At 41.1% G+C, this 26,042-nt stretch overlaps 1 protein-coding gene across 1 annotated transcript in view; it reads left to right on the top strand.

Annotated features, from left to right (window-relative positions):
* LOC142960210 (polypeptide N-acetylgalactosaminyltransferase 10-like) overlaps positions 1-24,805 on the top strand; it is a 57,304-nt gene extending 32,499 nt beyond the window's left edge. The window contains exons 5-12 of the mRNA XM_076101922.1: positions 6,134-6,319; positions 8,144-8,327; positions 12,431-12,548; positions 16,919-17,026; positions 19,379-19,600; positions 21,525-21,641; positions 22,979-23,128; positions 24,641-24,805. Coding sequence (XP_075958037.1) covers positions 6,134-6,319; positions 8,144-8,327; positions 12,431-12,548; positions 16,919-17,026; positions 19,379-19,600; positions 21,525-21,641; positions 22,979-23,128; positions 24,641-24,805 — 1,250 coding nt within the window. The remainder of the gene's footprint in view (positions 1-6,133; positions 6,320-8,143; positions 8,328-12,430; positions 12,549-16,918; positions 17,027-19,378; positions 19,601-21,524; positions 21,642-22,978; positions 23,129-24,640) is intronic.
* The last annotated feature ends 1,237 nt before the right edge of the window (positions 24,806-26,042 follow it).

Here is a 26,042-nt window from a genome sequence, read left to right as displayed (position 1 = left end):
GGACACTGAAACAGTGTTCATAGTTAATTCTGCATACATTTTGATCTATTACCAATGACTGGTGTTTTCTTTTATTCTTATTCAACTGTTGCTCAGAGTGATCTTTGTGTCTTTCTGCCCTTTCAAATTTCAGTCTGGTTAAACCATTGTGGAGCCTTTTGCTCTCCATGTACGTACAAGTAAGTATGTCAAAATAACCTCTATTTCTACAATGGACATTCTACAACGTCAAAGCATGAAAGACAATTTAGAGTCAGCTAAAGAACTGACTGTAAAGAATCAAGCTTTTTTTCAACCTTTTGAACTGCAGTGTATATCTGGTTCGTCTGTTCCATGATTATAAAACTTTTGGAGCTTTCAACCACTCGAAATCTAGTAAGTGGATTTTTTATTTTTTTTTAAGTAGGAGGACTTGCTTTTTCCAAAAGGGTAGCTTTGTTGCAGCGGTGCCTACAGATGACTCTGAATGACACATTAACGTTGAGTAAATGTTTCCTGGACAAATGGAAGCTCTATTCGAAACAAATAAAGTCACATTAGCTCGCTGGCTGATATATTACTAGTTCACACAAGCATAACATGCATTGTGTTAAGGTGGTTGTGATGTTGTGAAAGACTTGGCAGACTACTCCTTTAAACTCTCCAGTTAGCTGGTGTGATTTCAGTTCACGGGACACGTGTAAGCTAAAATCACATTTTATCAATGACATTTTTAATGAACACAGACACTTTGACAAGGGCCTGAGGCAAACTGCCGTGCCTTTCATCCGCTAAGCGCTAATTCAGGTTTGAGTATAGCCCCATGTGAGCAGATGAAAGAAGGCCGCGGCAGCTAACGCACCGTCCACAGGAGAAAATAAGTGAGCGACGTACTGTAGGAAGGTAAAAAGAAAGGGATGGATGGGATACTGGGAGTTCAGGTGGAGTCTGAATAAACATCTTGAATTTTTATCACCAACCTGGTGTGTGATGAGCGATTCATCCCTCTGATCCACGCTGGGAAATGACCCCGACATCCACGACGCCTCAACCCTCCAATCTCCTCCGCTTCACATTCTAATAAAGACTAATGTGTTTGCCGACATCAGCTCGCTCTCATTAGCGTGATTAATTGCCTCCTTGCTTTTGGTAAACATTGTGAGCGGTATTCCAATTTATTCAGCGAAAATTAACCAATCATAATTAAATCCTCTGATCTCTCTCCCTCACCTCTCCCTATACAAGCTCTCTTCACACGCCGGGTGAATGCCCGTTGATTACGTTTGCCTCGCTTCCTGCCATTAGCAGGATGATGTAAGCATCTCTGTGTGTAGGGTGAGGCAGAGTCAGGCTCGTAATGGTCAGTTTTTAATGGGTTAATTTATTGATGGAGCACATGGGGAGGACAGCTCGCCTTTTCCACACAGTTTGGCGCCGACCTTTCGGTGCCCTCCCACCCTTGTTGCAATGTCACACTTTACAGCATGTAGGTCAGCTGCTGTGCAACACAATAAACACAGCAACGGAAAATAAAGATGGCTGACCGTCACAGGACTCAACGAGAAAAGCCCCACATAAATCTGAAAATTGGCAATGGAGGGATTCGATTTGGGATGTGTTTTTGATGGGGTTGATATAGAGGAAGACATACTGTAAGAGATGAAAATAAAAAGAGTGAAAACAGCATCATAAACACTCAGCTCGAAGGGCAAGGTTTGAGTTGATTATTTGCAGAACTGATTGTTGTTTTGAGGCCTTGTTTCAGTGTTCAACACTAAACCTGCATGCATTATCAGAACTGAGCGAGAAAGAAATACTGCATTAAGTCATAACGCAGGAGGGCACAGATATCATAAAATATAAATAGTATTGTAACCCACATTTAATTCACTGATTGACATAATTTTACCTCTTGTTTTCATAAACTTAAGCATGATTGCAACTCCTTTATACATGTATAGTATTAAATGCCCAATGATAAAGTAAAGGATTTGGTCTCAGTGGGTGGTACTAAAGCGGTTTTAGTTCTCTCCCTCAATCCAAAGACATGGAGGTTAGGTTCCCTGAACTCTTAAATCGCCTGTAGGTGTGAATATGCAGCCTGTTCTCATTCCCAAATATGGTAGCTTGGTCAGTATCCATACGCTCTATGTGATTGTTGTTGTTATGGCGGGTGTGAAGGAGCAAGTCAGTTGACGTGATTTAAAGACCAACAAACTAAGTGTTGATTCACAGCCCAACCAGAGAAGAGAAAAAGACAGATTAACAACTGAGACACAAGCAGTATCAATAAATGGGAAAATAAAGGCTTCCATATCATAGTTTCTAAACAGTAGTTAGAACAGAGAGAAATATGGAGGACAGAAGGAATGAGTCCTGTCACATCTTCCCTGTTGCCCTTGTAGATAGGATCCTTCCTCGTCCCTGAAGATGCTTTGTTTCTCTGTGGCAAAAACTAGAGCTGTATTCGTAATGGGTCAAGATAGAAAGAAGAAACCGAGGGGAGTGAAGAAACCAGGATGGATGGAAGTGCTTGACATTCTTGCAAAAATCTCAAAATGTTGTCAAAAGTTGTTGCTACCAAATCACAGCGTGGCTTTTTCTAAGTTGTACATCAAGGTCTTGGTGTCTTCATGTGGTATTTTGGAGGAATGTTTGCATATTTCTATCAATTTTCGAATGGCAAAGAATTGTTAAATTGAGCACTAGATCTGCGTTACCAATGGAATCAACCCCAAAGATTACTGCAACAACTTATGAGAGAGAATTCAGCATGGGAATGGCCATCATATACTTCCATCATAATGTGCTATGCCCTTATCCACTCTAAACTTTCAACATTTAAATATGTAGGCGCCTAAACAAAACAAAATGTTTCTTATATATTTATTTATTTATAGTAGAACAATTTGACACATAGCTGCAACTCGAATGATTCTTCAGGTTCCTAGCTTTCAGCGAATGAACACCACTTATATGTGGCATAATACTGCCGACCTGCTGTCTCCCCCTAAAGAAACTAGGTGATCTTGGTCTTGTTTTAAAAGTATGTGTGCATATTGTTGTATTTCACTGTCACTTTTATCACGGACAAAGTCCCAGAACACAGCCCTGGACGTGGCAAACAAGACACAGGCAGATCAAGAGATGCACTGACCAGCTGGGTTAGCAAGACAGATGGAGAGATGGACTGCAAACTAGAACATCAATTTAACGTTCGTTTTTTTGTGGACAACACACTTGGAGAGGAGAGAACACAAGTTTACCTGATCGTTGTTCCCACAATTCACTCAAGATGTTCTTTTTTATTTTTCCCATTCCATGACCAGAACTAGTTTGGCTTCATCCTTTTTATCAAAGTTGTAAACATTGACAGCTGCTTTGACACGACTGGGAGGCTGGATCTTACACAACTTGCGTAGGAAATGTATAGAGCCGCTTTGGTATTGCTCTGAAGCTCGTCAACTTCAGCTCAGTTAGATTTGGAATTTGCATGAAAGTAAATGAAGGTTTCAACGTATGAAGTTAAAAGGTCAACTTTCCAGCTTCTCATAGTTTCTCTCTCTGCTCTTGTTGACAGGCAGTAATGTGGCTTTTTGTCAAGCATCTGTCAAAGTTACGTTTTATGTTTTGACTGCTTCAGGGTTAATTTATATTTAAACATTCAGGGCTCGTGCTCTTATCCTCATAAATTAGATATTAGTGTCAAAAAAAGTAATTATCTATTTTTCACCTCCAAAACATGGGGCGGTTGCAACATCCTCCTTATTTGACGCACGGTGGGTGTAAAACCATTTCACTAGAATATCAAATTTAGACCCTCAACCCTACCGTCAAACCCTGACGTGTGCTTTTAAGACACATACCAAATATGCAATTGGGAAACAAGTCAGAAAATAACTTGTTACACAAAGCTTGTCAGAGAATTGTGTCTCTTCTACCAAGGTCTACCAAAGTATTCCACAACAAAAAGCATCCTTCCAAATACATTGCTCTAAACTCCTATGATCACCCATTCAATTATTAACAAAGGAGCAATAAAACATGAAAGGAAAAGTCTTCAGTCCCATCTAAACAAACAAACTATGTATCCCGAGAGAGACCTTTAAACCTTCCTGCTTCTATGACTAATGGTATAGCTGAACTTATCATAGTGATCTTTGACTTGATTACAGTGATGGATGTGATTTGATTACAGTGGCAATCACAGGGCTGATGGTTGTCCTACAAAACTGCTGGTTTTGACAAACCTTTGGGTTACAGTGTTCTACGGCGTTTGTTTACTTGTGACAGTTTTGCCAGAAGGAGGCCTGCAGCATCTCTCTGCAAGAGCAGGTATCTGTTGCAAGCAATTTATATAGAGGGATAATGGATTATCAGCTGTTTAATAATCGTCATAGAGGAGATTCAAGTTTGTCTGAATCCATTTGTGTCTGTCTCTTTTCTCTGTCATTAATCAATGCATGTCCATCTCAGCAACGGAAAGGTGTGGGCTATTTTGAGTATTTACTGATGCAATATAACTATTCCTTTTTGTTGTCCTGCATCAGTGCAGCAACATTTTTTTCTGCAGCTTGTCGGTCTGATTTATTGTTTAGTATGTAATGTCAGCATTGAAAATTTGTTATCCGATGGGCAAAAAACTGAAGAAAAGTTGTGGTTAAGATGTGTTGCGTAAAGGCATTAAGGGACCTGTACAACCTTTTGTTGTTTAAAAAGTTTCCCATCCTGAATCTGTCCTTCACTGCTACTGCGGTAAAAATCCATCTTGTGCAGGGTTGCAGAGGGCTGGAGACTAGCCCAACTGTCAGCATGCAGTGGGCAAGAGGCAAGCAACACCCTGGAAAGGTTGCCAGTCTACCACAGGGAACTGCAGTAACCACTGCACATCAACCTCTGTGAATATGACTAAACAGACACACTTTAAGGGAGAAACCCATCCCTGTAACAGCAACACAGAAATCACTGAAAAAAAAGCATGAATGCCGAAGTAGCTGAGAGTTCGATATCTTTTCAATCAGTCAAAAATGTGTCACGAAACAGGCTGATGGGAGTCTAGACAGTCTGGCAGAGGGTTAATGAGTCTGGGCCGGTAATGAGTGGCTGATGAGGATATTGAGGTCCAGGTGTGGACATGGAAGTTGAGGTGGGTGAATGAGGTGATTGCAGAGCAGATGAGGGGAACAGGATCTCTAATGACAGGAGAGTTAGTGATCAGGCAGGTGAGCACAGGACAAACGTCCACACTGTTTTGCAGTGCACTGAAAATATTTGTGTGTATATATACTATATATATATATATTTTCAAATTGTTTACACTGTTCTGGGCTATTTGTTTGCAACCCACGTAAACAATCAATTTGTATGTAAATGTGAGCCAAAACAGGTGATGGAGAATAAAAAGCGTCAAAGTTAAACGGAGGAGTTTGAGGTAGAATAGTGTGTCAAAAAACAGCAGACTTCCACCCAGAACACTGCTGTTCATGTTCCGTGTGAAGCTCATTTGTCGTCTACCTTCCGCATTTTGACATCTCAATAGTCATTTTAACCAAAACCACAATCTTTTCCTAAATCTAACCAAGTATTTTTTTTGCCGAAACATTGCAAGGACCTGCGCAGGCAAACTGATCGCTCTTGTTGCTGGAGAGTTGTAGGAAAACATACAAAAGATATCATAACTTTTCAAAGGATATCTTACAAATTGTTGTCTGAGGATACATTGCATTATTAGAGCTTTAGTCAGCATGTGCAGCTGGCCTCAATGGCAGCTTTTAAAAAGCTCATTCTTCTCTCTACACGCGTCAATGTGCATTTTGGTTCAACGAGCATACAATCTGAAGTTCATAATGTAGAGACAGATTTCACCATCAACAGACTCAAAAATTGCAAAAGCAGACACAGCTTTGTTGTCCATTAAATTGCCAAGTGTATTTCCACGTTGTAGACTGAAAATCCCCTCGCTGTTGTTTTTCCAAGGGCATTCTAGGAAATCAAGAAAATGATTGAGGTCGATGTGTCAGTCTGAGAGAAAACAAATGTCAGGGCAAAGTAAATAATACCACTTAACTGAACAATTCTTGAGAGCACTAAACATGACACTGATGATCCCACCCTCTTCCTGTATCCCCTCCTGCCTCCCCTCCCCTCTGTGCAGAGCACCTGAAGGAGGCGCTGGAGGAGTACATGATGCGGATGCCGAAGGTTCGCATCCTGAGGACCAAGAAGAGGGAGGGGCTGATCAGGACTCGCCTGCTTGGAGCCTCCTCGGCTAAAGGAGAAGTCATCACCTTCCTGGACTCCCACTGTGAGGCCAACGTCAACTGGCTGCCACCGCTGCTGGGTGAGGAACACAAAAGCACGCACTAAGCATTAGCTACATCAAAATCACTGTCAAGATATGTAACGATGTAAAGCTTAGCCCAGCCAAATCTCTTCATTCGTGGTGGAGTGGAAAAATACACACTAAAAAATCATGTTTTTATTCCACAGACAACTTGACTAAAACAACAACTGTAGTTCATGACTCACTACTTTACAGTTAGCGTTAGCTGCATCCGCAGTAGATATATTAGGTAACAATTGGGTGCTAAGGCTTGAGTCTTCCTTCACTACACTTTACGGGGACCTTTGATAGTTTGATTGGTAGAAGAGAACATAGCGAGAGAGAATGGCAGTTTTAAAACCAAGTTTCAATGGATAAAAACTGAGCTTACCATTTTACCTGCACCAAATATTTAAATGTACTTATAGTCTCGAAGAAAGCAGATACTCCAACTTGCATTCACGATCACCGGCAATGTCTGCTTCTTTGTCTGCATGCCTTTTACATTGCCTCACAAAAAACGTGACGAACAACTTCCACCCTTTGTCCCAAAGTCATTTCCTGTGGATGACCATCATGGATGTTGCCCGCCATCTTGTCTGCTACCAGGCACTTCACAAAATGTCCTCACTTTTCCCAATGAATTTCCAAAATTGCGTAAACTTTGTTAATCCCCAGTGCTGAAACTCATTTGCCACCATGTTTCATTTTAAGAATTTCTCTTTCAAAAATATCAAATGTCTTTTAAAATCTCTTTACTTCCCAAAAGTGTCCTCACTTTTCCAAAAGCTTTAATTTCCCAATATGTCCTCTCTTTAAGATGAATGTCCCGAATCTCAAGGTCCTCATAGCAGATGGATGTAACCGACGCACACAAACAAACACACACCACCCCTACTGTGAGACTAAGCGCTTCCTCCTCTGCCTGATGGACTTGCTCACAAACACGCTCACTTTCTCAATTACCCTTTTTCCATTAATGACCCATGTTCGGCTCTGTTTCCCAGCATGGCGCCGTCCCACATCGAACCTTTTCAACAACAAGCTTTATGACCCACGTTACCTCTATTGTTAACACAATACTCAGGACAATGATGCGTGTCTGCCAGTGTGTGACATAAACAGGCAGCTGTTTGTGTTCATTACAACACTTTGTGACATTTAATAAAGGAGAGAGGGTAAGGAGGCTGTGACAAAATGATGAGTACAATTTCATTTTACGTGCACCCTGTGTGGCATTCAAATGACAACCGTATAATATTAATGATCTACGATTTCCAATTTAAAAGCGGTGGTGGGAAAAACAAAATCACTTTTAAGGACCACACACCTAAAGTACTGCACTTAATCCAAATGTCATCGAAAGAAACTGCAAGTCAGAACCATCACTCATAAGTTACCTTGAAAATGTTTACACTCTGTCTCACAGATGAGCTCAGAAACTGCACTAGACTTGCTGAAATAAATGATTCAAACAGATTTATAGCTGCACTTTTCCAAAAATATATTACTTGAGCATTTTCTTTACTGAGTCAACACACTGGCAACCCTTTTCCAGTGAAAGGTTGATATGCGTCTGACATGTGCCGAGAGCTCAGTGGAAAAAGAGGCACAATAGTGCACAAACAAACACACATATACATTCATTCTTCCTGGGCACCCACTGACTTCCTCCTTTACCACCGTAGATGAAGCACCCTCAATACTCAAACAAAGACAGACACACAAACACAACTCTAAGTCTTGTACAAATTAAAAACGTTGTTTCTGGTTTGCTTTAATGAAAAGCGGTGGAACAACTTTTTTTTGGACTGAACTATCTGCTGCGTCTGTGTCTCTCAGACCGAATCGTCCAGAACAGGAAGACGATCGTGTGTCCGATGATCGACGTGATCGACCACGACAACTTTGGCTACGACACACAGGCGGGGGACGCCATGCGAGGGGCGTTTGACTGGGAAATGTACTACAAACGGATACCCATCCCTACAGAGCTGCAGAGCGACGACCCCAGTAAGCCCTTCGAGTGAGTGACAGCATGCTCTAATTATTGATGGTGTCTTTGTTTTCATAGCCTACTCCTCCAACAAGCTTTACTCCTGAATATGGAGATGTTTCATACACGAACGCTTCACCTCACACTCTTCATCTGTTGGACGCTGGCTATCACAGAACTCGATCACGACCGTAAACCCCTCCTGTTTTAAGTCACCTGGTCATCATTATCCATGTGCACATTCAACCATTCATCCTTGGACTGCTGCCCACTTATTTATCAACTCAGAAGTCAGATACACATTGCTGCTATAGCCTACGCTCTCAGGGCATCATCACTCTCTCAATCCTCTGTCGTTACTGAATTTGAAATGCTCCCGATCTCGTATGCAGCACCTTTTAAATAGTACGATTGTGGCAAAGTTGCATGTGTTTGGGAAGTACTGAGCATACGACTGACTTGGATAATGCTGCACAAGTTGTGTGAGAGTTTTCAAACTCATTTTTGATATGGTTTTGCTGTTGTTAATCCTTGACCCCATTTATTCAAATCGATCCATTTAAATCCGTGTTCAGATTTTCCGTTTGCCGGAAGTCATGCAAAAAGAAAACTGCTCTTTTTTATGTAGCACATGGTAAATAATTGAAAATACAAATGGTCATTTTGTGGGTGAAATATTCTTTCAACATGATGTTGGTTTGTGCAACACACACGGAAGACGTTGTCAAGTAATACCCCCGCCTCACTTAGCTTGACGGTTCCGATGTGTGTAGGAGGTGTGGACAGACCGAAAGCCAGTGTTTCATTTTCACTTTTCTACTTATAGCAGGAGGGGGGAATCCATGTGCTCGTACGACAGGCAGTACAGGCAGTACAGTGGAAGTCAAACACCCCCTGAGCAGCCACTTCACTGGTGCACTGCAGTGCTCCTCCAACTGTAGACACTGTGTCAACACATGAATTAAACATTGTGCTCAGTGGTTCTCCTACCTACAGCCACACTGTTGTACCGCATGCTTTTACATGAGGAACACAGACGAGCAGGCTATAAATCTCTTTTTCTATATCAATATGTATAAGCTGCATACTGTAGACTTGGGTCACTTTATCAGCAACAGCAGACCATGGCTGTGCTACAGGCAGCTAATTAAATCCATACGGTGTTCACCTGCCCTTCATTGCCTCTGGTCCAGTGTGGCAGTGGGGCAATGGAGGAAGGGAGAAGTGCATGTGTGTGTAGCCCATGCTTACTCTGGAGTAAGTATTACCAGTTGAGTGTGAATTAGATTTTCTTTATGCACAATGGAAAATAATGTAATAATTATAGTAATTATAGCTGCACAATATGTACTTATTTTGTAACTGCAATATCGGCTTCCTTAATGAACACAACAGACACAAGCGGGAGTTTCTAATGCTGGTTGCTTCATCTACTCGTTTGCTGCACTATGTCTCAGCGGTAATTAAGTCCATTCCCCTGCAAGGATTCAAACTGGTCCTTTGTGCTCGAATCTATATTAATATAGATAAAGTTTTAGAGCAATGGCTTATTATTCCAGGCAAAATCAAACACTGTTGTGTAATCTGACTGCAGCTGCTTTATATTACTGTCTTTTAGCCAGTGGGAATCAAGCTCACTGTCCACACACTTACATTTGTATTAATACAAAGTTTATTTTCCTCTAATATACGTACGTCCATAATGGAACTGAAGACTGTAGTTGTTGTCATGCAGGGCAAAAACAAAGCAGGAAACATGGATACATCACTTGGGGAAATTGTTTGATTTATAACTTGTTGCTTTATAAAAGTTGGTAGAGTGGTTGTACACATGTTAGAGAATAATATGCTAACAGTTTGGTGAAGGCCTTTTCCTGTTTCAACATGACAATGCCCCCCTGCACAAAGCCAGCTCCATAAAGAAATGTTTTTCCCAGTTTGGTGTGATAGACCTTGACTGGCCTGCACAGAGCCATGACCTCGACCCCATTCTGCACCTTCAGAAGGAATTATAACACCAACTGAGACCCAGGCCTTATCGCACCAACGCCAGTGGCTGAACTCACTAGTTCTCTTGTGGCTGAATGGGAACAAATCCCTGCAGCCAAGTTTCAAAATCTGGTAGAAAGCCTTTCCAAAAGAGAATAAAAAATTCCAATGGTTTTGTAATAACATGGTAAACTGGCAAAATGTCTGTAGACATGCCAATATTGAATAAAGAAAATTATTGTCATTGAAACAATTGGAAATGGTGACAAGTTCATTACGCAGCAAGCACAGCCATTCATTTAGCACACATGCGTATCATTTAGCTGAAGTGGTGATTTAGAGACCCATCCAACAAATAGCAGGCACAGCAAACATAACTGTTTGCACCACGAAATAGAGTAGCGCAGTTTGGACAGAGTGACACAGATTATGTTAAAAGACAAAACAAAAAGAATGTCGGAGGGAAGTACAGAGGTGTTTGTACGGTTATCACTGCTAGTGGATTATTTTCATCCTGTTCACCCTTGGAGAAGGAAAACTGCTGAAACCTGGCTGTTATCACCACGGGACTCGTGTCTGTGCTCACAGCTCATGAGGCGTGGGAAGCCCCGGAGTGTTTCTCACTGCTGACAGTACAGTAGCTGCCCTGTTTGCCATTTAATTGATCCTCCTCAGGGACGACATTGGCGAGAGCAGACTACCTGCTGGCTGCCTGCCTCCGACTTCTACTTGATGAAAAGCTTGTAACTATGACAACCTGGTGTATCTGCGTGCATAGTGACATGTCGGTGCCAAAGATGGGGTATTTGTGGGAGAAGGGCAGGGGGGGTTGAGTTGTGATTGATCGTTAGGATCAGTGTGACATGAATTGGATTCAAAGAAGGCACTAGGTGGGTTGGGTTCCTTACAAGAAATCAAATATATTCGTGTGTCTACACCTGCTGCCCCAATTTGTCTGCCTCAGGTGTGCTGCCGCTACAATCGAGTACTGTACAGCAGCGATGTAACAGCTAACAAGCCCCGCACTCAGCAGCACAGAGCTCGTCACAACAGACAGAAGCCACAGTGCTCTGCAGTGGGTTAATTGGTTCTGCACTCTTCAGTGTAGCTTCATTATCTGGTGAGAAATAGTGCCACCATAAATACATGAACTCTGACTTGCTGCCTGTGTCTGTGTGTTGCTTCCTTGCTCTTATTCTGACTGTTATATTTTGTCATTTGAGTTTTTAATCACGTAGGCTGGAAAGTTTGTTTCGCCCTCATCATGGCGGACAGCAGCTGCCGTCAGCTTGGATTTAGAGCAGTTACAGTGGATTCCAACTAAGAACCAGAGTCACAGCAAAGAACATGCATACATGCATAAATAACAACCTCTCAAACAACACCTGCAGTACAATCTACTATTATGCCAACCATTCATATGTTAGGTTTGTGTCAAAACACTCATCGCTTCACCAATATATTGCTCATGCTTCTTCCAGTGAACACATCCATTTACATTCAAACAAAAGATCACAAAATGTATTTTCTTTTTCTATAGAATAGCAATAATTGAGCACAAATAGACTTTTCTAGACCTTTGCTTTTTCACTGATCGTTACAGACATAATTTTTGGCAAAATAATCCCTTTTAATTTGACAATAATTATGTATGCAGCTGTGGTTTACTCGAAACACATCAGCTATCAGTCTGATGACGGATAAGCGTGTCTATATTTTTGGGGTCCCCGTGTAGCCAACAGATATCCGAGCCAAGACTTCCTTCAAGCTTTCAAGGAAAAAGTTTTTAAAGTTCCTCACAAATCAATATGCATCTGCTCATGTCTCCCTCTATTTCTCTCTTGAGCAGTTCCACCTGTAGACATTTAGTTTCAGTTGTTAGAAGTGATGCTTTCTGATATTCTCCTTGCTGTCTCTCTCCATTCAGTTACTTTGACTCAAAAAAAGTGCTGAGTTCAAGGATATTGTGAGTTGCCGCAGTTGTTGTTTGTGGTTAAATCCTACATGTATTTTCTTTGGCAGTTGAAAAGTGGAAAGCGATGCTGCCGCTCTGCATGTAAATGTTGTGATTTTGGGTGCATCTGTTGTACAAAATGTACTGCAAGTAGTGAGTGAGTGTGTGTTGCATTTTGTGTATTCCGCAGGTCGCCAGTGATGGCAGGTGGACTTTTTGCTGTGGACAGGAAGTGGTTCTGGGAGCTGGGAGGATATGACACAGGTCTGGAGATCTGGGGAGGAGAACAGTACGAGATCTCCTTCAAGGTAAAAATGATCAAATGTAAATTGCAGTTAAAGCCAGTTTTGCTCACTTTGTTGAAGGGATGGTCGAATCATTTTCTTATATGTTCATAAACCACTGGCTAATTGAATGCTCATTTATCGTACACATTTGCAGATGATGTTTTTGGAATTTACATCCTGTAACCAAGTCATTCTGCCACCTCTCTAGCCTGTTATCATTGCATCAGGGTCATACACATAATGATAATAAAACATGTCATTTTGGAAATGAATCTTGTTCCCAAACAATGCCATCATCCTCTTTCCTTTTGGTTTCTGTCACATCTTTGATTCATGTTGTTGTTCACTTAAGACTTTAAAACCAAAAGGATGATCTCTTTGCTTTGTCTTTAAGAGTCTTAGATTGGAGACAAATTTATGAGGTTGGCAGTGTTCCCAATCCATCCCACACCAACTTGAAGCCAGCTCCTTGGAGGCTGTTGTGTTGTTGACCTCTGACATTCAGGTTTTGGCGTTGTCCTTTTAGCATCTGTTCACATGCCAATGGTGATTGTTGATAGTACAGACATCATCAATTCAGCTGAAGAAAGGCTTAGGAATCTTCCTTTCAGCAAATTTCTAAACATATTTTGTGATCATGCAAACTCATTTCCGACACACTTTCTTTGAGGTATATAATGAAAGCCCTACACAGCCTCTGTCTTCCTAGTGTGATGTTGGTGGTGTTTTCAACATTTGAAATCCGAGGCTGAAATATGAATCAATTTCCAAACCTGAAGCACTTACAACTTGACCACTGTGACGCAGAAGATTCCACTTTAACCCGAGAATGTAAAGGATAACTCTGCACTTGAGTGTTTTTCAAACCCTGAGCAAAAGGTGAGGATTTCCTTCATTTAAAGCCGAAACGATAGGCCTCAACTAACATCATCCGTGACCCAGGGCTGAGCCGTATGTGAAAAGCTCTTACATTTCAATACCGTTTCGAAGCTTTTCATCTTATTTAAGTAATTACTGAGATAATATCCCAAACCGAGGTGATTATTTTGGCCAAGATTATCATACCATTAAATTGTGCTATCAGCACATTCCTAGCTGTGCCTCTTAACCCTACTTTAAGCCCACAGATATTCAATTTGGTTTCCTTTTTATTAAGATCCCCATTAGCTGATACAGAGCAGACAGCCCATCTCCTGAGTAACAGGCTCTCACACTAATCCTTACAGCCACACTGCTGCTCCCAAAGACAGCCAGGCCCTGCTCGCATGTGAAACACAATCACTGGTACAGTTCATCTAAAGCTCCATCTTGGTCACATAAGTATGGGAATATCACGCATTTCATACAGGGAAATAATCTCAGGACATACAGGCACACAGATCACAAAGGCAATATGACCTCACATGCCAAGCAAGAAGATAGAGCAAGGCACATAACCGACTATATGCTCTGGCATATTGGAGTTTCAGTTATGCTAACATTTCTCAGAGACAGCTGCTCTGGAGGCAGACATAATTAAACTTCCAGAGAAGGAGCCACACAAAGTAGGTATTCTGTGTATAAGTAAGCTAAATGGCAAAAAGTTGGCAGAGGGAAACTTTTCTCTAAAAGCTTGCATTGAAAAATAAATTACATGATTTTTTTTAGCATTCTGAATTTTGCATGGGTAGTAAGCTAATTACATAAACTTTCACATATTGGCCAGTGGTATGCTTGATATGATCCTGTGGTTGCCACCGTGATAATGCACCAGCTTTTTGATGCTTGTTTCCATTAAAACACCATAAAACAGTCTTTGTTTGCCAAAGAAAACATGAACTTAATTGTTAATGATGTGAAATGTTTTTGCATCATGCTCATGACCAACTGTCTGTATTGCCTTCTGGACCAGATGGCAAACACAAATAATTTAACATGTAAAGCATCTGCTATCTAAAAAGCAGATAGAGTCAGTCATTGAGATCGGTGCTGAAGCCAGTACTAACCTTGAAGCATTACATTTCTGTTTTTTCTCGGACTTTTCGTTTATTGCTGCCGGCCTTGGTTAGGTCATTGTTATTCATGGAAGGAAACGGAATACAAGAGCCACTGACATACAGTATATGCTGAACTTATGTTTTATTTATTCAAAGACACCAATAGAGACAACTCAAGTTTTAGTTGCACTTTTATTCAATGCTAGATTTTGTCTTGCAGCAATATGTTTTATTCATGCAGTTGGAGTGAATTCTGTTGTTCTGTAGTTTATCAGCTGATCTGAGTTCGGTTCACTGGTAGTGGAACTTCATCGGCAACAGACCAGAGAGACTGGTCGTGCTGCAGTGACAATGATATCAAAACAGGGCAATGAGGACTTGTTATGTCTGGATGCTTTAATAGCCTAATGTTAGTTTGGGTTTGAAATTATTCCCATGTGGTTAGTTGTTTCTTAACATCGCAAACTCAATCCGAGTTAGAAACTATCAATTTAAAGGGTTAATAAGACAAAACGTGTTCACATCACACTGCCTTTTTTCTTGTTGTAGAACAGACAGAGCGTTCTTTGCATTTTTATGTTTTAATTGAGTATAATGTTAGCTTGACACAAACCATGAACTGTACACATCCTGAAAGTCAATAGTACCGTTTAAATGAATGAAATCGAACAAAATCTCACTAATTTGCCTCAAGGCCTGCTGTTTTGTGTTCAGATCATGATAACTACAGTTGGTAAAGTCATGTAGCTTCGAGTATCCAGCAAAAGTCAGCCACGAAGGACGCAGGACTGACGCAGAATATTTAGTTGGATGAAAACTTGTTGTAAATTTAGGAAACAATTACATCTATGTTTTTTCAGTAAATTTTGAATTTGGACTGAACAACGCTCTTGAGTTATTGGAAATGTTTGTATCACATAAGTCGGAAACAATCCTATGCAGCCACCACTCAAGTGTGATAATAATAATATTAGTGTTGCCTGATCTTTTTTTGCAACTGTGCAGAAATACTGTGTTGAAACACAATGAATGTGCACTTTTCAAATATTAATTTAGAATTGGAATGGTGCCGTCGTGTTAAGCCAGAAGATGCCACATAGACTTTTTCATATCAGTTTTGCTCTCCCGTCTGCATTTCAAACCTTTCATTTCAATGGACGTGTTGTTGCTGATGATTTTGAGCAATATTGCTTAGACTTCCTTATAGGGTCCTCAGTGTAATGTTTTTAAATGTACTGTAGGAACTGAGTGGGTAGGACCGACTGTTCACACGTGCACTGAAATCAAACTGAAGTCAGGTTATTGCAGGAGGACAGGAGTTTCACGACTGCCTGTACACCCCCTTTGAACTCTGCACTGAACGAGCCTACACCTTGAAATCATATGTAAAATATGTATATTTCATGTTCCATTATTCCTGTCCATGTTCCTGAACTCTCAGCAGTTTCATGGCGCTTCTAGCCTTCAAATAGCATACACCTTATTTACATATTAAAAGACTTTACTCTATAGAAACAATGTGGACGCCCTACACGCTCATACTTAGGTTGTTTGTTTTCATGTTTAAATCCAGCTTTTCAATTCCCTACTTTTCATTTTGCTATTGTCGTTAAAACAAAACCCTTTTTCCATCTCTAAGTCTTCCTTTCATCGTGATCCTCTTCATTGCCTCCCTTTCTTTCTCAAGGTTTATTTTCAACGTTGCAAGCCAAGACAGAGAATCATCACTGTTGTCTTTATTATAGTTGGAGGATTAAAATGAGGAGCCTCTGCTGGATGTGTCGGTTATGTGAGATAGACGAAGGAAAGGAAAATAAACAAGATAAAATAACAGTAAAGGAAGGTTTTTTTTAACTCAAGAAAATCACATCAAGGTGCTTAAAATCTCATTGTATGACTTCAATATTTCAAAGAAACAGCATGCCTCGTTTTCCTCGAAAGCCTTTGCGGTCAACAGTTTTTCGCAGTTGCCATTGTTTTTCCCATATCAGCTAATTTTAAATATTGTCATAGTATACTGTGCCAATGAGTTAACCCAGCGGCTCAGTCTTTCTCTAATCTGACCCCGCTGCTCAGGTGATTTCAGGTCACCATCATAATGATAATTTGGTTTTGGTGTCTTCTCTTCTTCCTCCACTATCCTGCAATTTCATCTTTATTGCCCGTCCTCCGAATTCACTCCTCTCTCCTCTTAGTCTCCCAGGATTTATAAGCCTGTAAGAATCACTATACTGCATGCCTCTTTTATTCTTCGCCATCACTCTCCTGCTCATCTCCTTGATCGTCTCCTTCTTTCACCTTCCTCCTACCTTTCCACAACTTTCTGTCTTTGAATTTTGAGATGGACAAAGCTTCTATATACAACAGACATCCGTCTGATGAAAGATATTCCTCCCTTTCTGTGTTTCTCTGTAGGTGTGGATGTGTGGTGGTCGAATGGAGGACATCCCCTGCTCCAGGGTAGGACACATCTATAGGAAGTACGTCCCCTACAAGGTCCCTGGTGGGATCAGCTTGGCGAAGGTAATTCTTCACACTAGTATGCCTCTGCGGTTCATGAGAAAATACAATTCAGCAGATCACATTTTCTGTGTACCAGGACAGTCTGATACAGGGTTTCAGTGTCAGCACAGTGCTGTCACATCAACTCTTTCACATCTGAGACACAACACAACAATGGACAACATTATATTTTAAGGATTATTCTCTAATATTGCAGGGCTAATCAAAGTGTAATGGATCTGTGTTGGCTGTTCCATTGGCTGATCCATTCAGGGAGTATAAACCAGAGTACACTAGCTCTCTGACACTCCTTTAATCTCCACCACAGTGGAACCTACAGTATTTGTAATGCTGTTTGTGCTTTTGGTTTGGCGACATTTCTCAGGTGCACCACGATGGTAAAGTCCATTTTAACTGAATTGCATTGTCCATCATGAAATTAAGACAGGTCAAACCTAACTGATCAAAGGTCCATACACTGAGAGTAAAGGACACTATACATTTATTTTATTTTTTTTTAATTATAAAAAAATAAAAGGAAACCAATGAACAATGGATGTAAACACAAATTCATACTTTCAGCATCCGCGTTTCTGACGTGATCCGCAAGCCAGTCAGGGTCCACTTTGGTCCACATAATGTATTTATCGTCATCCCGGCTATTATATATTGCACTTTTATAAAGTGCCTTGTATTGGCCAAACTTCAAAAACACACTTCCGATAATGTAGCTCAATATTGTCTTTTTTGTTCGACAGTTTCCGCAAGATGTTTTTAAAGCAGGTATACATTAAAAGAAGTGTACTCTCCAAGCTTTACCCTGGTGATATTGTGAGGGGTTGTTGTTTTTGAACATAAACAATGAACATGGCTATTGTTAGCATGCACAGGTGTTAAGCTAGCAGCTTGTGGAAGACTCTGGTGAAGAGCAATGATTGCACATGCAGGTAGCTGTCGAGTCATTACATTTGGGGTGAATTAAAAGATTAGACAGGCTTATTATTGTCAGAGCATTTCATTTAATGATTGTTGACAGGATTTAATGAGAGTTTCAACAAAATTATCAAAAATGTTTTTGAAGAGGATTACCAACCCTACCTTTTAATTAAATTCACCAAACAGCGTTTTTTTTTCTTTTCTTGCTGTGAAATCACATAAATACAAATACAAACACACACGCACACACTATAAGAACACTGTGTGTCCTTGAACTGCTCTGAACAGTAAATCTGGTCTTAAATCAGGCATAGCTGAAAACACAAGCTTACGAGAAGCAAATTAACCTCTGTCTAGTTTCAAGGACACAAATAAAGAGACACATGAACAAACATCAATACTACATGTGTGCAAACACAGACTGTGTACTTGCACACACACACACACACACACACATTGCCCTAACTAAGCTAGTCTTTAAGTGACGCACTATAATGAATGACTACGTTTTTCTTTCATATTTCCTTTACTCATTACTCTCCTCCACACACAAAAGCATGTTAAAGTCGGTTCAGCATCTACGAACAAAACAAACCCAGACGAGAGGCAACAGTATGCAGGATATCCACTATCTACGGTTTATAGCTTTTGCAGGTGTTACTCTGAAGAATAAGCTTGAGTTTCTTTGTTCCTTGTACGTTTCAAAGTATCTACACAGGATGCAAAATTGTCTAAAATCGCTAAATCATCTGGAGTGTTGCCTAAAACGATTCATTACAGCTGCAGCTTGGAACTTGGCTCAGTATGCAACTGAAGGGCACTGGCCTTTGTTTTGACTTTGTATTCTGACCAGCAGTCTTTAAACTGAACCCTCAGAGGAATGCTGATGGTCCTGAATTTGCCTGACCTTGCAGATGAAGGAGAAAATGTATATAAAAAGGTACTCAAAAATGAATTTGCTGCCATCTTGAATTTTAATTTGATCATCAGTTTTATCCCTCGTTAATTTTTATCATTCTTCAAACGCTTTCTTTTTTTATTGATGTGCTACAGTATTTCAACTTAAACTGCATTCATGGAAACCAACTTATAAGGTCAGCTTTAATTTAGTTGGCCCAAAGTGGTCTTCAATGGTACACCACAGCCAAGTAGCAATATGTTGCTGTTGATGTGAGAGGCAGAGTCAATAAATGGATGCCACTGTTGGAACTGACTCCCCGAGAGCAATCTACAGTGCTAACAGCAAACATTTATGTTCACAAAACAGTCCAATGTGGTTCCACAAGATCATCCTCACTGCCAGGGACTGTGGGATTTGGTGTTTATTTGTGGGAGGCTCATAGACATTCTGGCAGACTTGAGATGCCTGCTAAGAAAAGTAGGCTGCTTAGTGAATGAATCTATCCGCCTGACTCTCTCTCTTTGATTTGGTTCCAGAACCTCAAACGCGTGGCAGAGGTGTGGATGGACGAATACGCAGAATATGTCTACCAGCGTCGGCCCGAGTACCGCCACCTGTCAGCGGGAGACATGACGGCCCAGAAGGAGCTGAGGAACCGGCTCAACTGCAAGAACTTCAAGTGGTTCATGAGCGAGGTGGCCTGGGATTTACCGAAACACTACCCAATGGTGGAGCCTCCTGCTGCCGCGTGGGGAGAAGTAAGGTTTAGTTTATGACACTGCTTTGATTAGCGTGGTTCAAGGGTTTCACAGATTGCATGGAGAAGAAAACGTAGAGAGAAACACACACATTTGGAAATGCTTACACGCCCAACAACGATAAACCAGCAGAGCACACATTTATCATCTCATCTTAACTTATTATCTAAACCTGCTAGGATGGATAAGACTCCAGAAAGTTGCAACATCTCTAGTTCTTGAACACTTCAGTGAATCAAACTTTCACACTTTTCATTCTCCTATGCACCTGTCAGTATGTGCATTAGAAAATATTAGGTCATGTGATGTCGTGCCTTCCATTCCTAATTGTTGATGTGTGGCACCTGCTGTGGTACCTGGGTTTAAAAGCCCCTCCTCCACCTCGCAGCACTTTCTCCCAGCCACTCTCAGCACTGCAGGAGCAGTCTCACCTCAAAACTTCATTTTCTTCATCGTTTTGTCATACTTATTTAATTAGTTAAGTTGATTCAACCTGTGTTTTCCCCCTTTATATAGCACATACATACCACATTACACATACGTACATGCAATTGTCTCAGCTAGGCGTGCAAATCAAGCGAGGAACATTACGTAATCCGCCAATGACGCTGTAAACCTTCAATACAACATGTGTGAATCACTACAGCGCTAGAGGTCCTTGAGCATACAGTCAGTAATCAGCACAGAAGGCTGATGGGTCCAGCAGTATGCGAGATAAGCCGTGGAAAGAGAGGCACAGAAATACACACACACACACACACAACCTAAGAGATAATCTCCCGGTGGAGATAATAATAAGGCAATTAGCTCCCACCCACTGTCAGCACTAGCACAGTTATTTAAGGTGTGTACATGACTGGTGAAGGTCCTCTACCTTCTTTTTATTTCAGAAATAAAAAGATAATCTGCATAGACAAAGTAAGAGGAATAACAAAGGAATGAGGAAATGGGTATAAATTGCTTCGTAGCTAAAAGCAAAGTTGAAACAGTGTTTTTATCCTTTTAGGTTTGAAAATGTCAGCTGTTTCTATCTGTTATCTGTTATCATCTTAAAAATGCCTAAAGGCTCTTACCCAACTCTGGTTCTCAGAACAACCAAACACTTTAAAATGAGTGGATTCACCATGACAATACTTTTTGAGCTTATCATTTCTATATTCAGAATCAGGTCATGGAAGTACAATGTTTACATTATGAATCCCTTCTTTTAGTCTACCTTTGTTGACTAAACAGAGATGGACTTTATACATTGTTAAAAGCATTGTGTTGTTCATGTGAACAGCATAGTTCAACTAACGTGGGTGGAGGCATGTACCTCATTCTGGACACAGGCAGGAAAACAATTAATCTATTAATTATAGTGGAGCAGAATTACACTTATTGCTTTGTGATTGTAATGGGCTATGGAGTGATCTTAATCACAAACATCGCATGGTGCTGTAAAGTGTGCCGGAGACAAAGGTGCATATCATGTTCAATTCAACACAGAGGTTTTGACTTACCTGTAATACTAGTGGGAGTTTTCCAAGTTGAAAGAGGGGTGTGCATCGAGCTGGAGATAGCGATAGCAAAATTCCCAGACAAGAAACCGTGATGAAACATGTTTGCAATAACACAGGGTTGCCTTCTCTTCCTGCATGCAGCAACTATCATCAGAGCATTGTGGGTCCACACCAAGGGGCCACACATGCCTTTGGGCCCTTCCAAGTGTAAAAAGAAAAAACTCAAACATTCAATTTATGTGGGCCCAAATGGCAACCCAACACCACAGTCCTCTGGGGCCTATGGAGGCCTAAATCCAGACATGACTTTGCTGGATTACAAACAATATCTGATGGGAACCTGTGCTGTGACAATCCATAACTAAAGAGCAAGCAGTGCCTGTTTCTGTGACTGTGACTCTGTTTGTCTGTGTGTTTTGTAGATACGGAACGTGGGCAGCGGCATGTGCATGGAGATCAAACACTTTGTGTCAGGGAGCCCCATCCGCCTGGAGAGCTGTGTGAAAGGACGGGGCGAGGTGGCGTGGAGTCACGGACAGGTGAGGGTCCTTCATTACACTTTCTCTAGCAAAACGTCTCAGGAGGTCTCCTGACCTCGGAAGGTTGTCATAGAACACACAAGGTCGGAGTTCTGCACTGCATATGTTGTATCTGAAAGGACCATGACCATCATGCAGGGGTTAATGAGTAGGTGACCCCGTTGGCCAGTTCTTTCAGAACTGAACAGATTTACATGCCTGTGTGTCCTTGTTAATTTATTTGGGTAAATTTAGCCGTCCAAACGTGGCTCTTAAGATGGCAATGTCGGCCGTTCTGGTTGAGTAACACTTTGCTTAAAATGCTGCCCAAATGGATCGCTGTGGAATTTTATCCAGACATCATCATAAGCCAGCAGAGCAATCCTAAGTAATTGTTTACCGATTCTACTATAGTTTGATATAAATGTTATGTAGCTGCTAATGTTAACATGCTAACATGCTAAGCATTACTGTACATGGGCAACTTAACATTACTGCAAACATTTGCATGGTAATATGTTTAGGCTGGTCTCTGCGAAAAAGAATGCGCCGTAATTCGTCGATATCCCACAAAGTCAAATCGAATGTAATCATGAACCAGACCACAAAGGGCTGGCGGGAGAGGAGGTGGATGGGTCAAACAAAAAGCCATCATTCACCGAGGAGACCGCTGTTTTGTCACGTAACGTGCGTACTTCAGTAACGGCACTTACGTAGTTATTTTAAGACAAACAACGTGTAATTTTGTTGACTAAGCCAAACTATGTATTTCACAATATTTTACTAAACCTAACCAAGTGGTTTTGTTGCCTAAACCTAACAAAGTTGTTTCCTGTGAAGACGGAAGTTTATTCTGCAAAAAACTGTGCATTTAAAGAATGGAAATTGACAAGTTTTTGGACTTTCATAGTAAAATGCACAGACAAATGTCATACTAACTGTTGCATAAGCAGACGTTGACGTGTTGCATGATGTAATTGTGATTGCAGGTGATGACGTGTATGTCATGCAAAGTCTAAACTACTGCTCTTGTGCACTAAGCCTCATCATTTCTTACCAACATCAAAGCCCCCTTGAGACTCAAGTAGCGTTTGAGCCTCTTTCACCTTCACCTGTATTCTTTGAGCAGAGATCAGAATCAGAATGAATCGAGTCAAAATTCTGTAGCCCGTAATCACAGGTTTGATTCAGATGGATTTTGAACCTGTGCGACACACTATCCTCATACATTTAATTCAAACCTGGCAAACTCCACAGAGGAACTCTCTCATAGAGAAAAAACCTATTGACAAAAACCTCAGGAAGAGCCACAGAGTGATGTGTGATGTTTAATTACAGTTGAGATGTGTTCCCTTCAGGTGTTAACCTTTGGTTGGAGGGAGGATATTCGGGTGGGTGACCCCATTCACACAAGGAAGGTCTGTTTCGACGCTGTCTCCCACAACAGCCCCGTCACCCTGTACGACTGTCACGGCATGAAGGGGAACCAGCTGTGGCGCTACAGAGAGGTACGGGAGAAGAAAGTGAAGACTTACAGTGTGGAGTTTATGGCGGTAGTCACAGCTGTATCCTCTTTTCGGTCTTCCAACTGTGCTGCTGTAGCATTTTCTTTGGTCAGCTAAGCATCATTTCAGTCAATTAATGAATGATTTCAACATAATGGGGACCATCTGTTACACATCTCATCAAATGAATCTGAAGGAAAACTGCAGGATACATAAACAACAGATGTTACACTTACCCTGATCACAATGTGACGTGATTCTAGCATCTATCAGCTTATTCTTCTGGCACTTTTTGTTTGAGTACAAAAGTGACAATCCTGAAGAATGTGTTGCTTTCAGGCCATTCATATCAGCGTCCTCCTCACAGATCTGTGGAACGGATGTCTGCCTCAGTGTCACTTTTTTAATATTGAGCCTGCAAAAGTCAGACAATTTCAAAACACCTAGTGGCTTTCAAGCTACTCTGGTCAATATATTTGATCATAGTGTAACATTTAGAGCAGTGATTCTCAACTGGTGGGTCACGACCCAAAAGTGGGTCGCGGACCGGTTTTCAGTGGGTCGCGGGCCTTTGCCTGACAAAAAAAAAAAAATGTTGTGATTTTATTTTGAAGGGCATTTTTTATGCAGCGGAATTATTCCAGCATTTACGGCACTTGTTCAGCGGTGCAGGAAAAACACCGACCAATGCGTTGTGAATCACATCACCTGATGAAGCTCAGCCAATCAAATATGGGTATTCTGACAAGTTTCCTGACTTGAGTGAGATGTACACACACCGTGACACACGGGGGAGAGACGAGGACATATGAGCAGAGCAGGACTATTTATTCAGGTGTGAGTCATGAAAGTCAAATCATAGGACGATCTCCAAAAGAGAGAAATGGCCAGAGAGACCAGAGTCATTAGACTCTGAAGAATTCACCTATATGAGTCTGTCCAGTCAAACACTAATTTCTCTTTTTAGAAGATGAGAAAAATATAATATTATGGCTTTTTCACTTCACCCTGAATGAACTGAATTTAAAGCTGCAGGGCAATTCAGTGAAAATAATTTTGCTAAAATGAATTTCTTAATCCAGCCGTTATTTTACTTGAAATGAGAAGAACATTTATTCATGTATTTATATGTATTATTTATAATCCATCCAGTTAAATTTGAAAAATGAGAATAATATTTGTTAAAATATAATTGATGTGTACTTTCTTTATTTGATTTGACAGTTGTTTACTACACAGAGACGTTACTACTACTAGATTTCTTGAATATAGATATACCCAAATTTTATGGGTCCCGGCTTGTCATTAAGGGGTGATGGTGGGTCCCGCAGCCAGACCAGTTGAGAACCACTGATTTAGAGAGCCAATTATTTCCCTTTGGAGTTGATGGAGATCAAATTAAAGCTAAAGGAAGGGGGGATGTCAACAGTGAAGTTTATGAAATAGATTTTTGGAACAGAATTACAAAAAAAATCAAGAAGGGACTAAATGTCAGTCTGTTTCTCCGTCCTCCAGGATAAAAGTCTGTACCACCCCGTCAGTAACAGCTGTATCGACAGCAGCCCGAGCGAGCGGCGGGTCTTCATGAACACGTGCGACCCCTCTTCTCTTAGTCAGCAGTGGATGTTTCAGAGAACCAATGCCACCGTGCTGGAGCTCTTCAACCGGGGCGCCAACTGAGGCCACTGGACGGTGAGATGAGGCGTCTTCTGCAGAGAAAGACCACGAAGCAATGATCACATTTGATCAGGTGAATAACCTGGTTGTCTCAGGAACAAAATGGTGCGCTCATTCAAGTCAACGTTTTGTGGCATTTGTTGACAATAAGAAAAAAACGAATAACGCTGTTGTCATTGTTTAAACCGTCTCACTGTTGTCCAGATAAGAATGGAAGCTACATGTAAATAACGTGCAGCTTCAGACACATCGTCCCGTGGCACAGCAGCGATCCGGTGTGACGACTGAGAGCAGAAGAGCTGGTTGGACCACACACAACAACACCAGGAATACAATCATTCAGCAAGAGCTGGTGATGAGGAGGAAGGTAAAAGAAAGCCACACTTGCCTGAGCACCGCTGCCACAATTCACCATTTCACTGTCAATTGAAGTTCACTCACTAAAAAAGACTTTATACTTTGTTTTCTGTCCCTCCCCAGGGTGGGAGAACCACGGTGAAACCTGATTGTCCTGTGGACACACGGAAAACACAGAGCTCTTACAGACTGAAGTTTGGACGTTTACGTGTTTCCAAGAGTCATAAACACAAACTCTGCTGGATGCCTCTTTTCCCCTCGTCTTTTTCAATTGTTGCCTTAACAATTCCAGCAATGGGAAAGACCTTTTCCCTATGGTTTCCTCCAAGGTACCGAAACAGCATATGAGGACATATGAGGGACTTTTGCAAGCCAAAACTCTATGGGAACTGGAAACAATTTGAAACAATTATTCCTGCACTGTGTGCAGATTAACTGCAAGAATCTCTTTTATAGAAGGAACACCATCTTGTAAAGACACATCTTTGAAGTGCAATTGATTTTCTACTGAGCAATAAAGCATCAAATTATGTCCATTTGTATTATTATTTAATATTTGTAAAAAGTTGCGCTGTCTGACAATTTATCGCTCACACGTTCATGTCTCTTCAGCCAGGATATATGACATAAAGATATATATATATGTATGTTTTGGTTCACTCTCTCTGCTCTGATGGCAGACAGCTTTTCCAGGGAACAAAGTGTTATGTCATGTAATCACAGGTCAGACACTTGAGCAGTGAAGAGAACCCTACAATCTACCTACTGATGGTTGTTTGATTAGCAGCAGGTGTTGAGTACTACGCACTGTAGCTTTTGCAAAGAAAGAAAGACAATACCGGGGGGTATCAGGGGGTCACAGATCCCTTGATTGACACTTAAG

Source organism: Anarhichas minor, unplaced genomic scaffold (genome assembly GCF_050575085.1).
Source record: "Anarhichas minor isolate MPS153535 unplaced genomic scaffold, ASM5057508v1 ptg000027l, whole genome shotgun sequence".
Classification (NCBI taxonomy): domain Eukaryota; kingdom Metazoa; phylum Chordata; class Actinopteri; order Perciformes; family Anarhichadidae; genus Anarhichas; species Anarhichas minor.
This window is presented reverse-complemented; position numbering and strand designations above follow the sequence as displayed.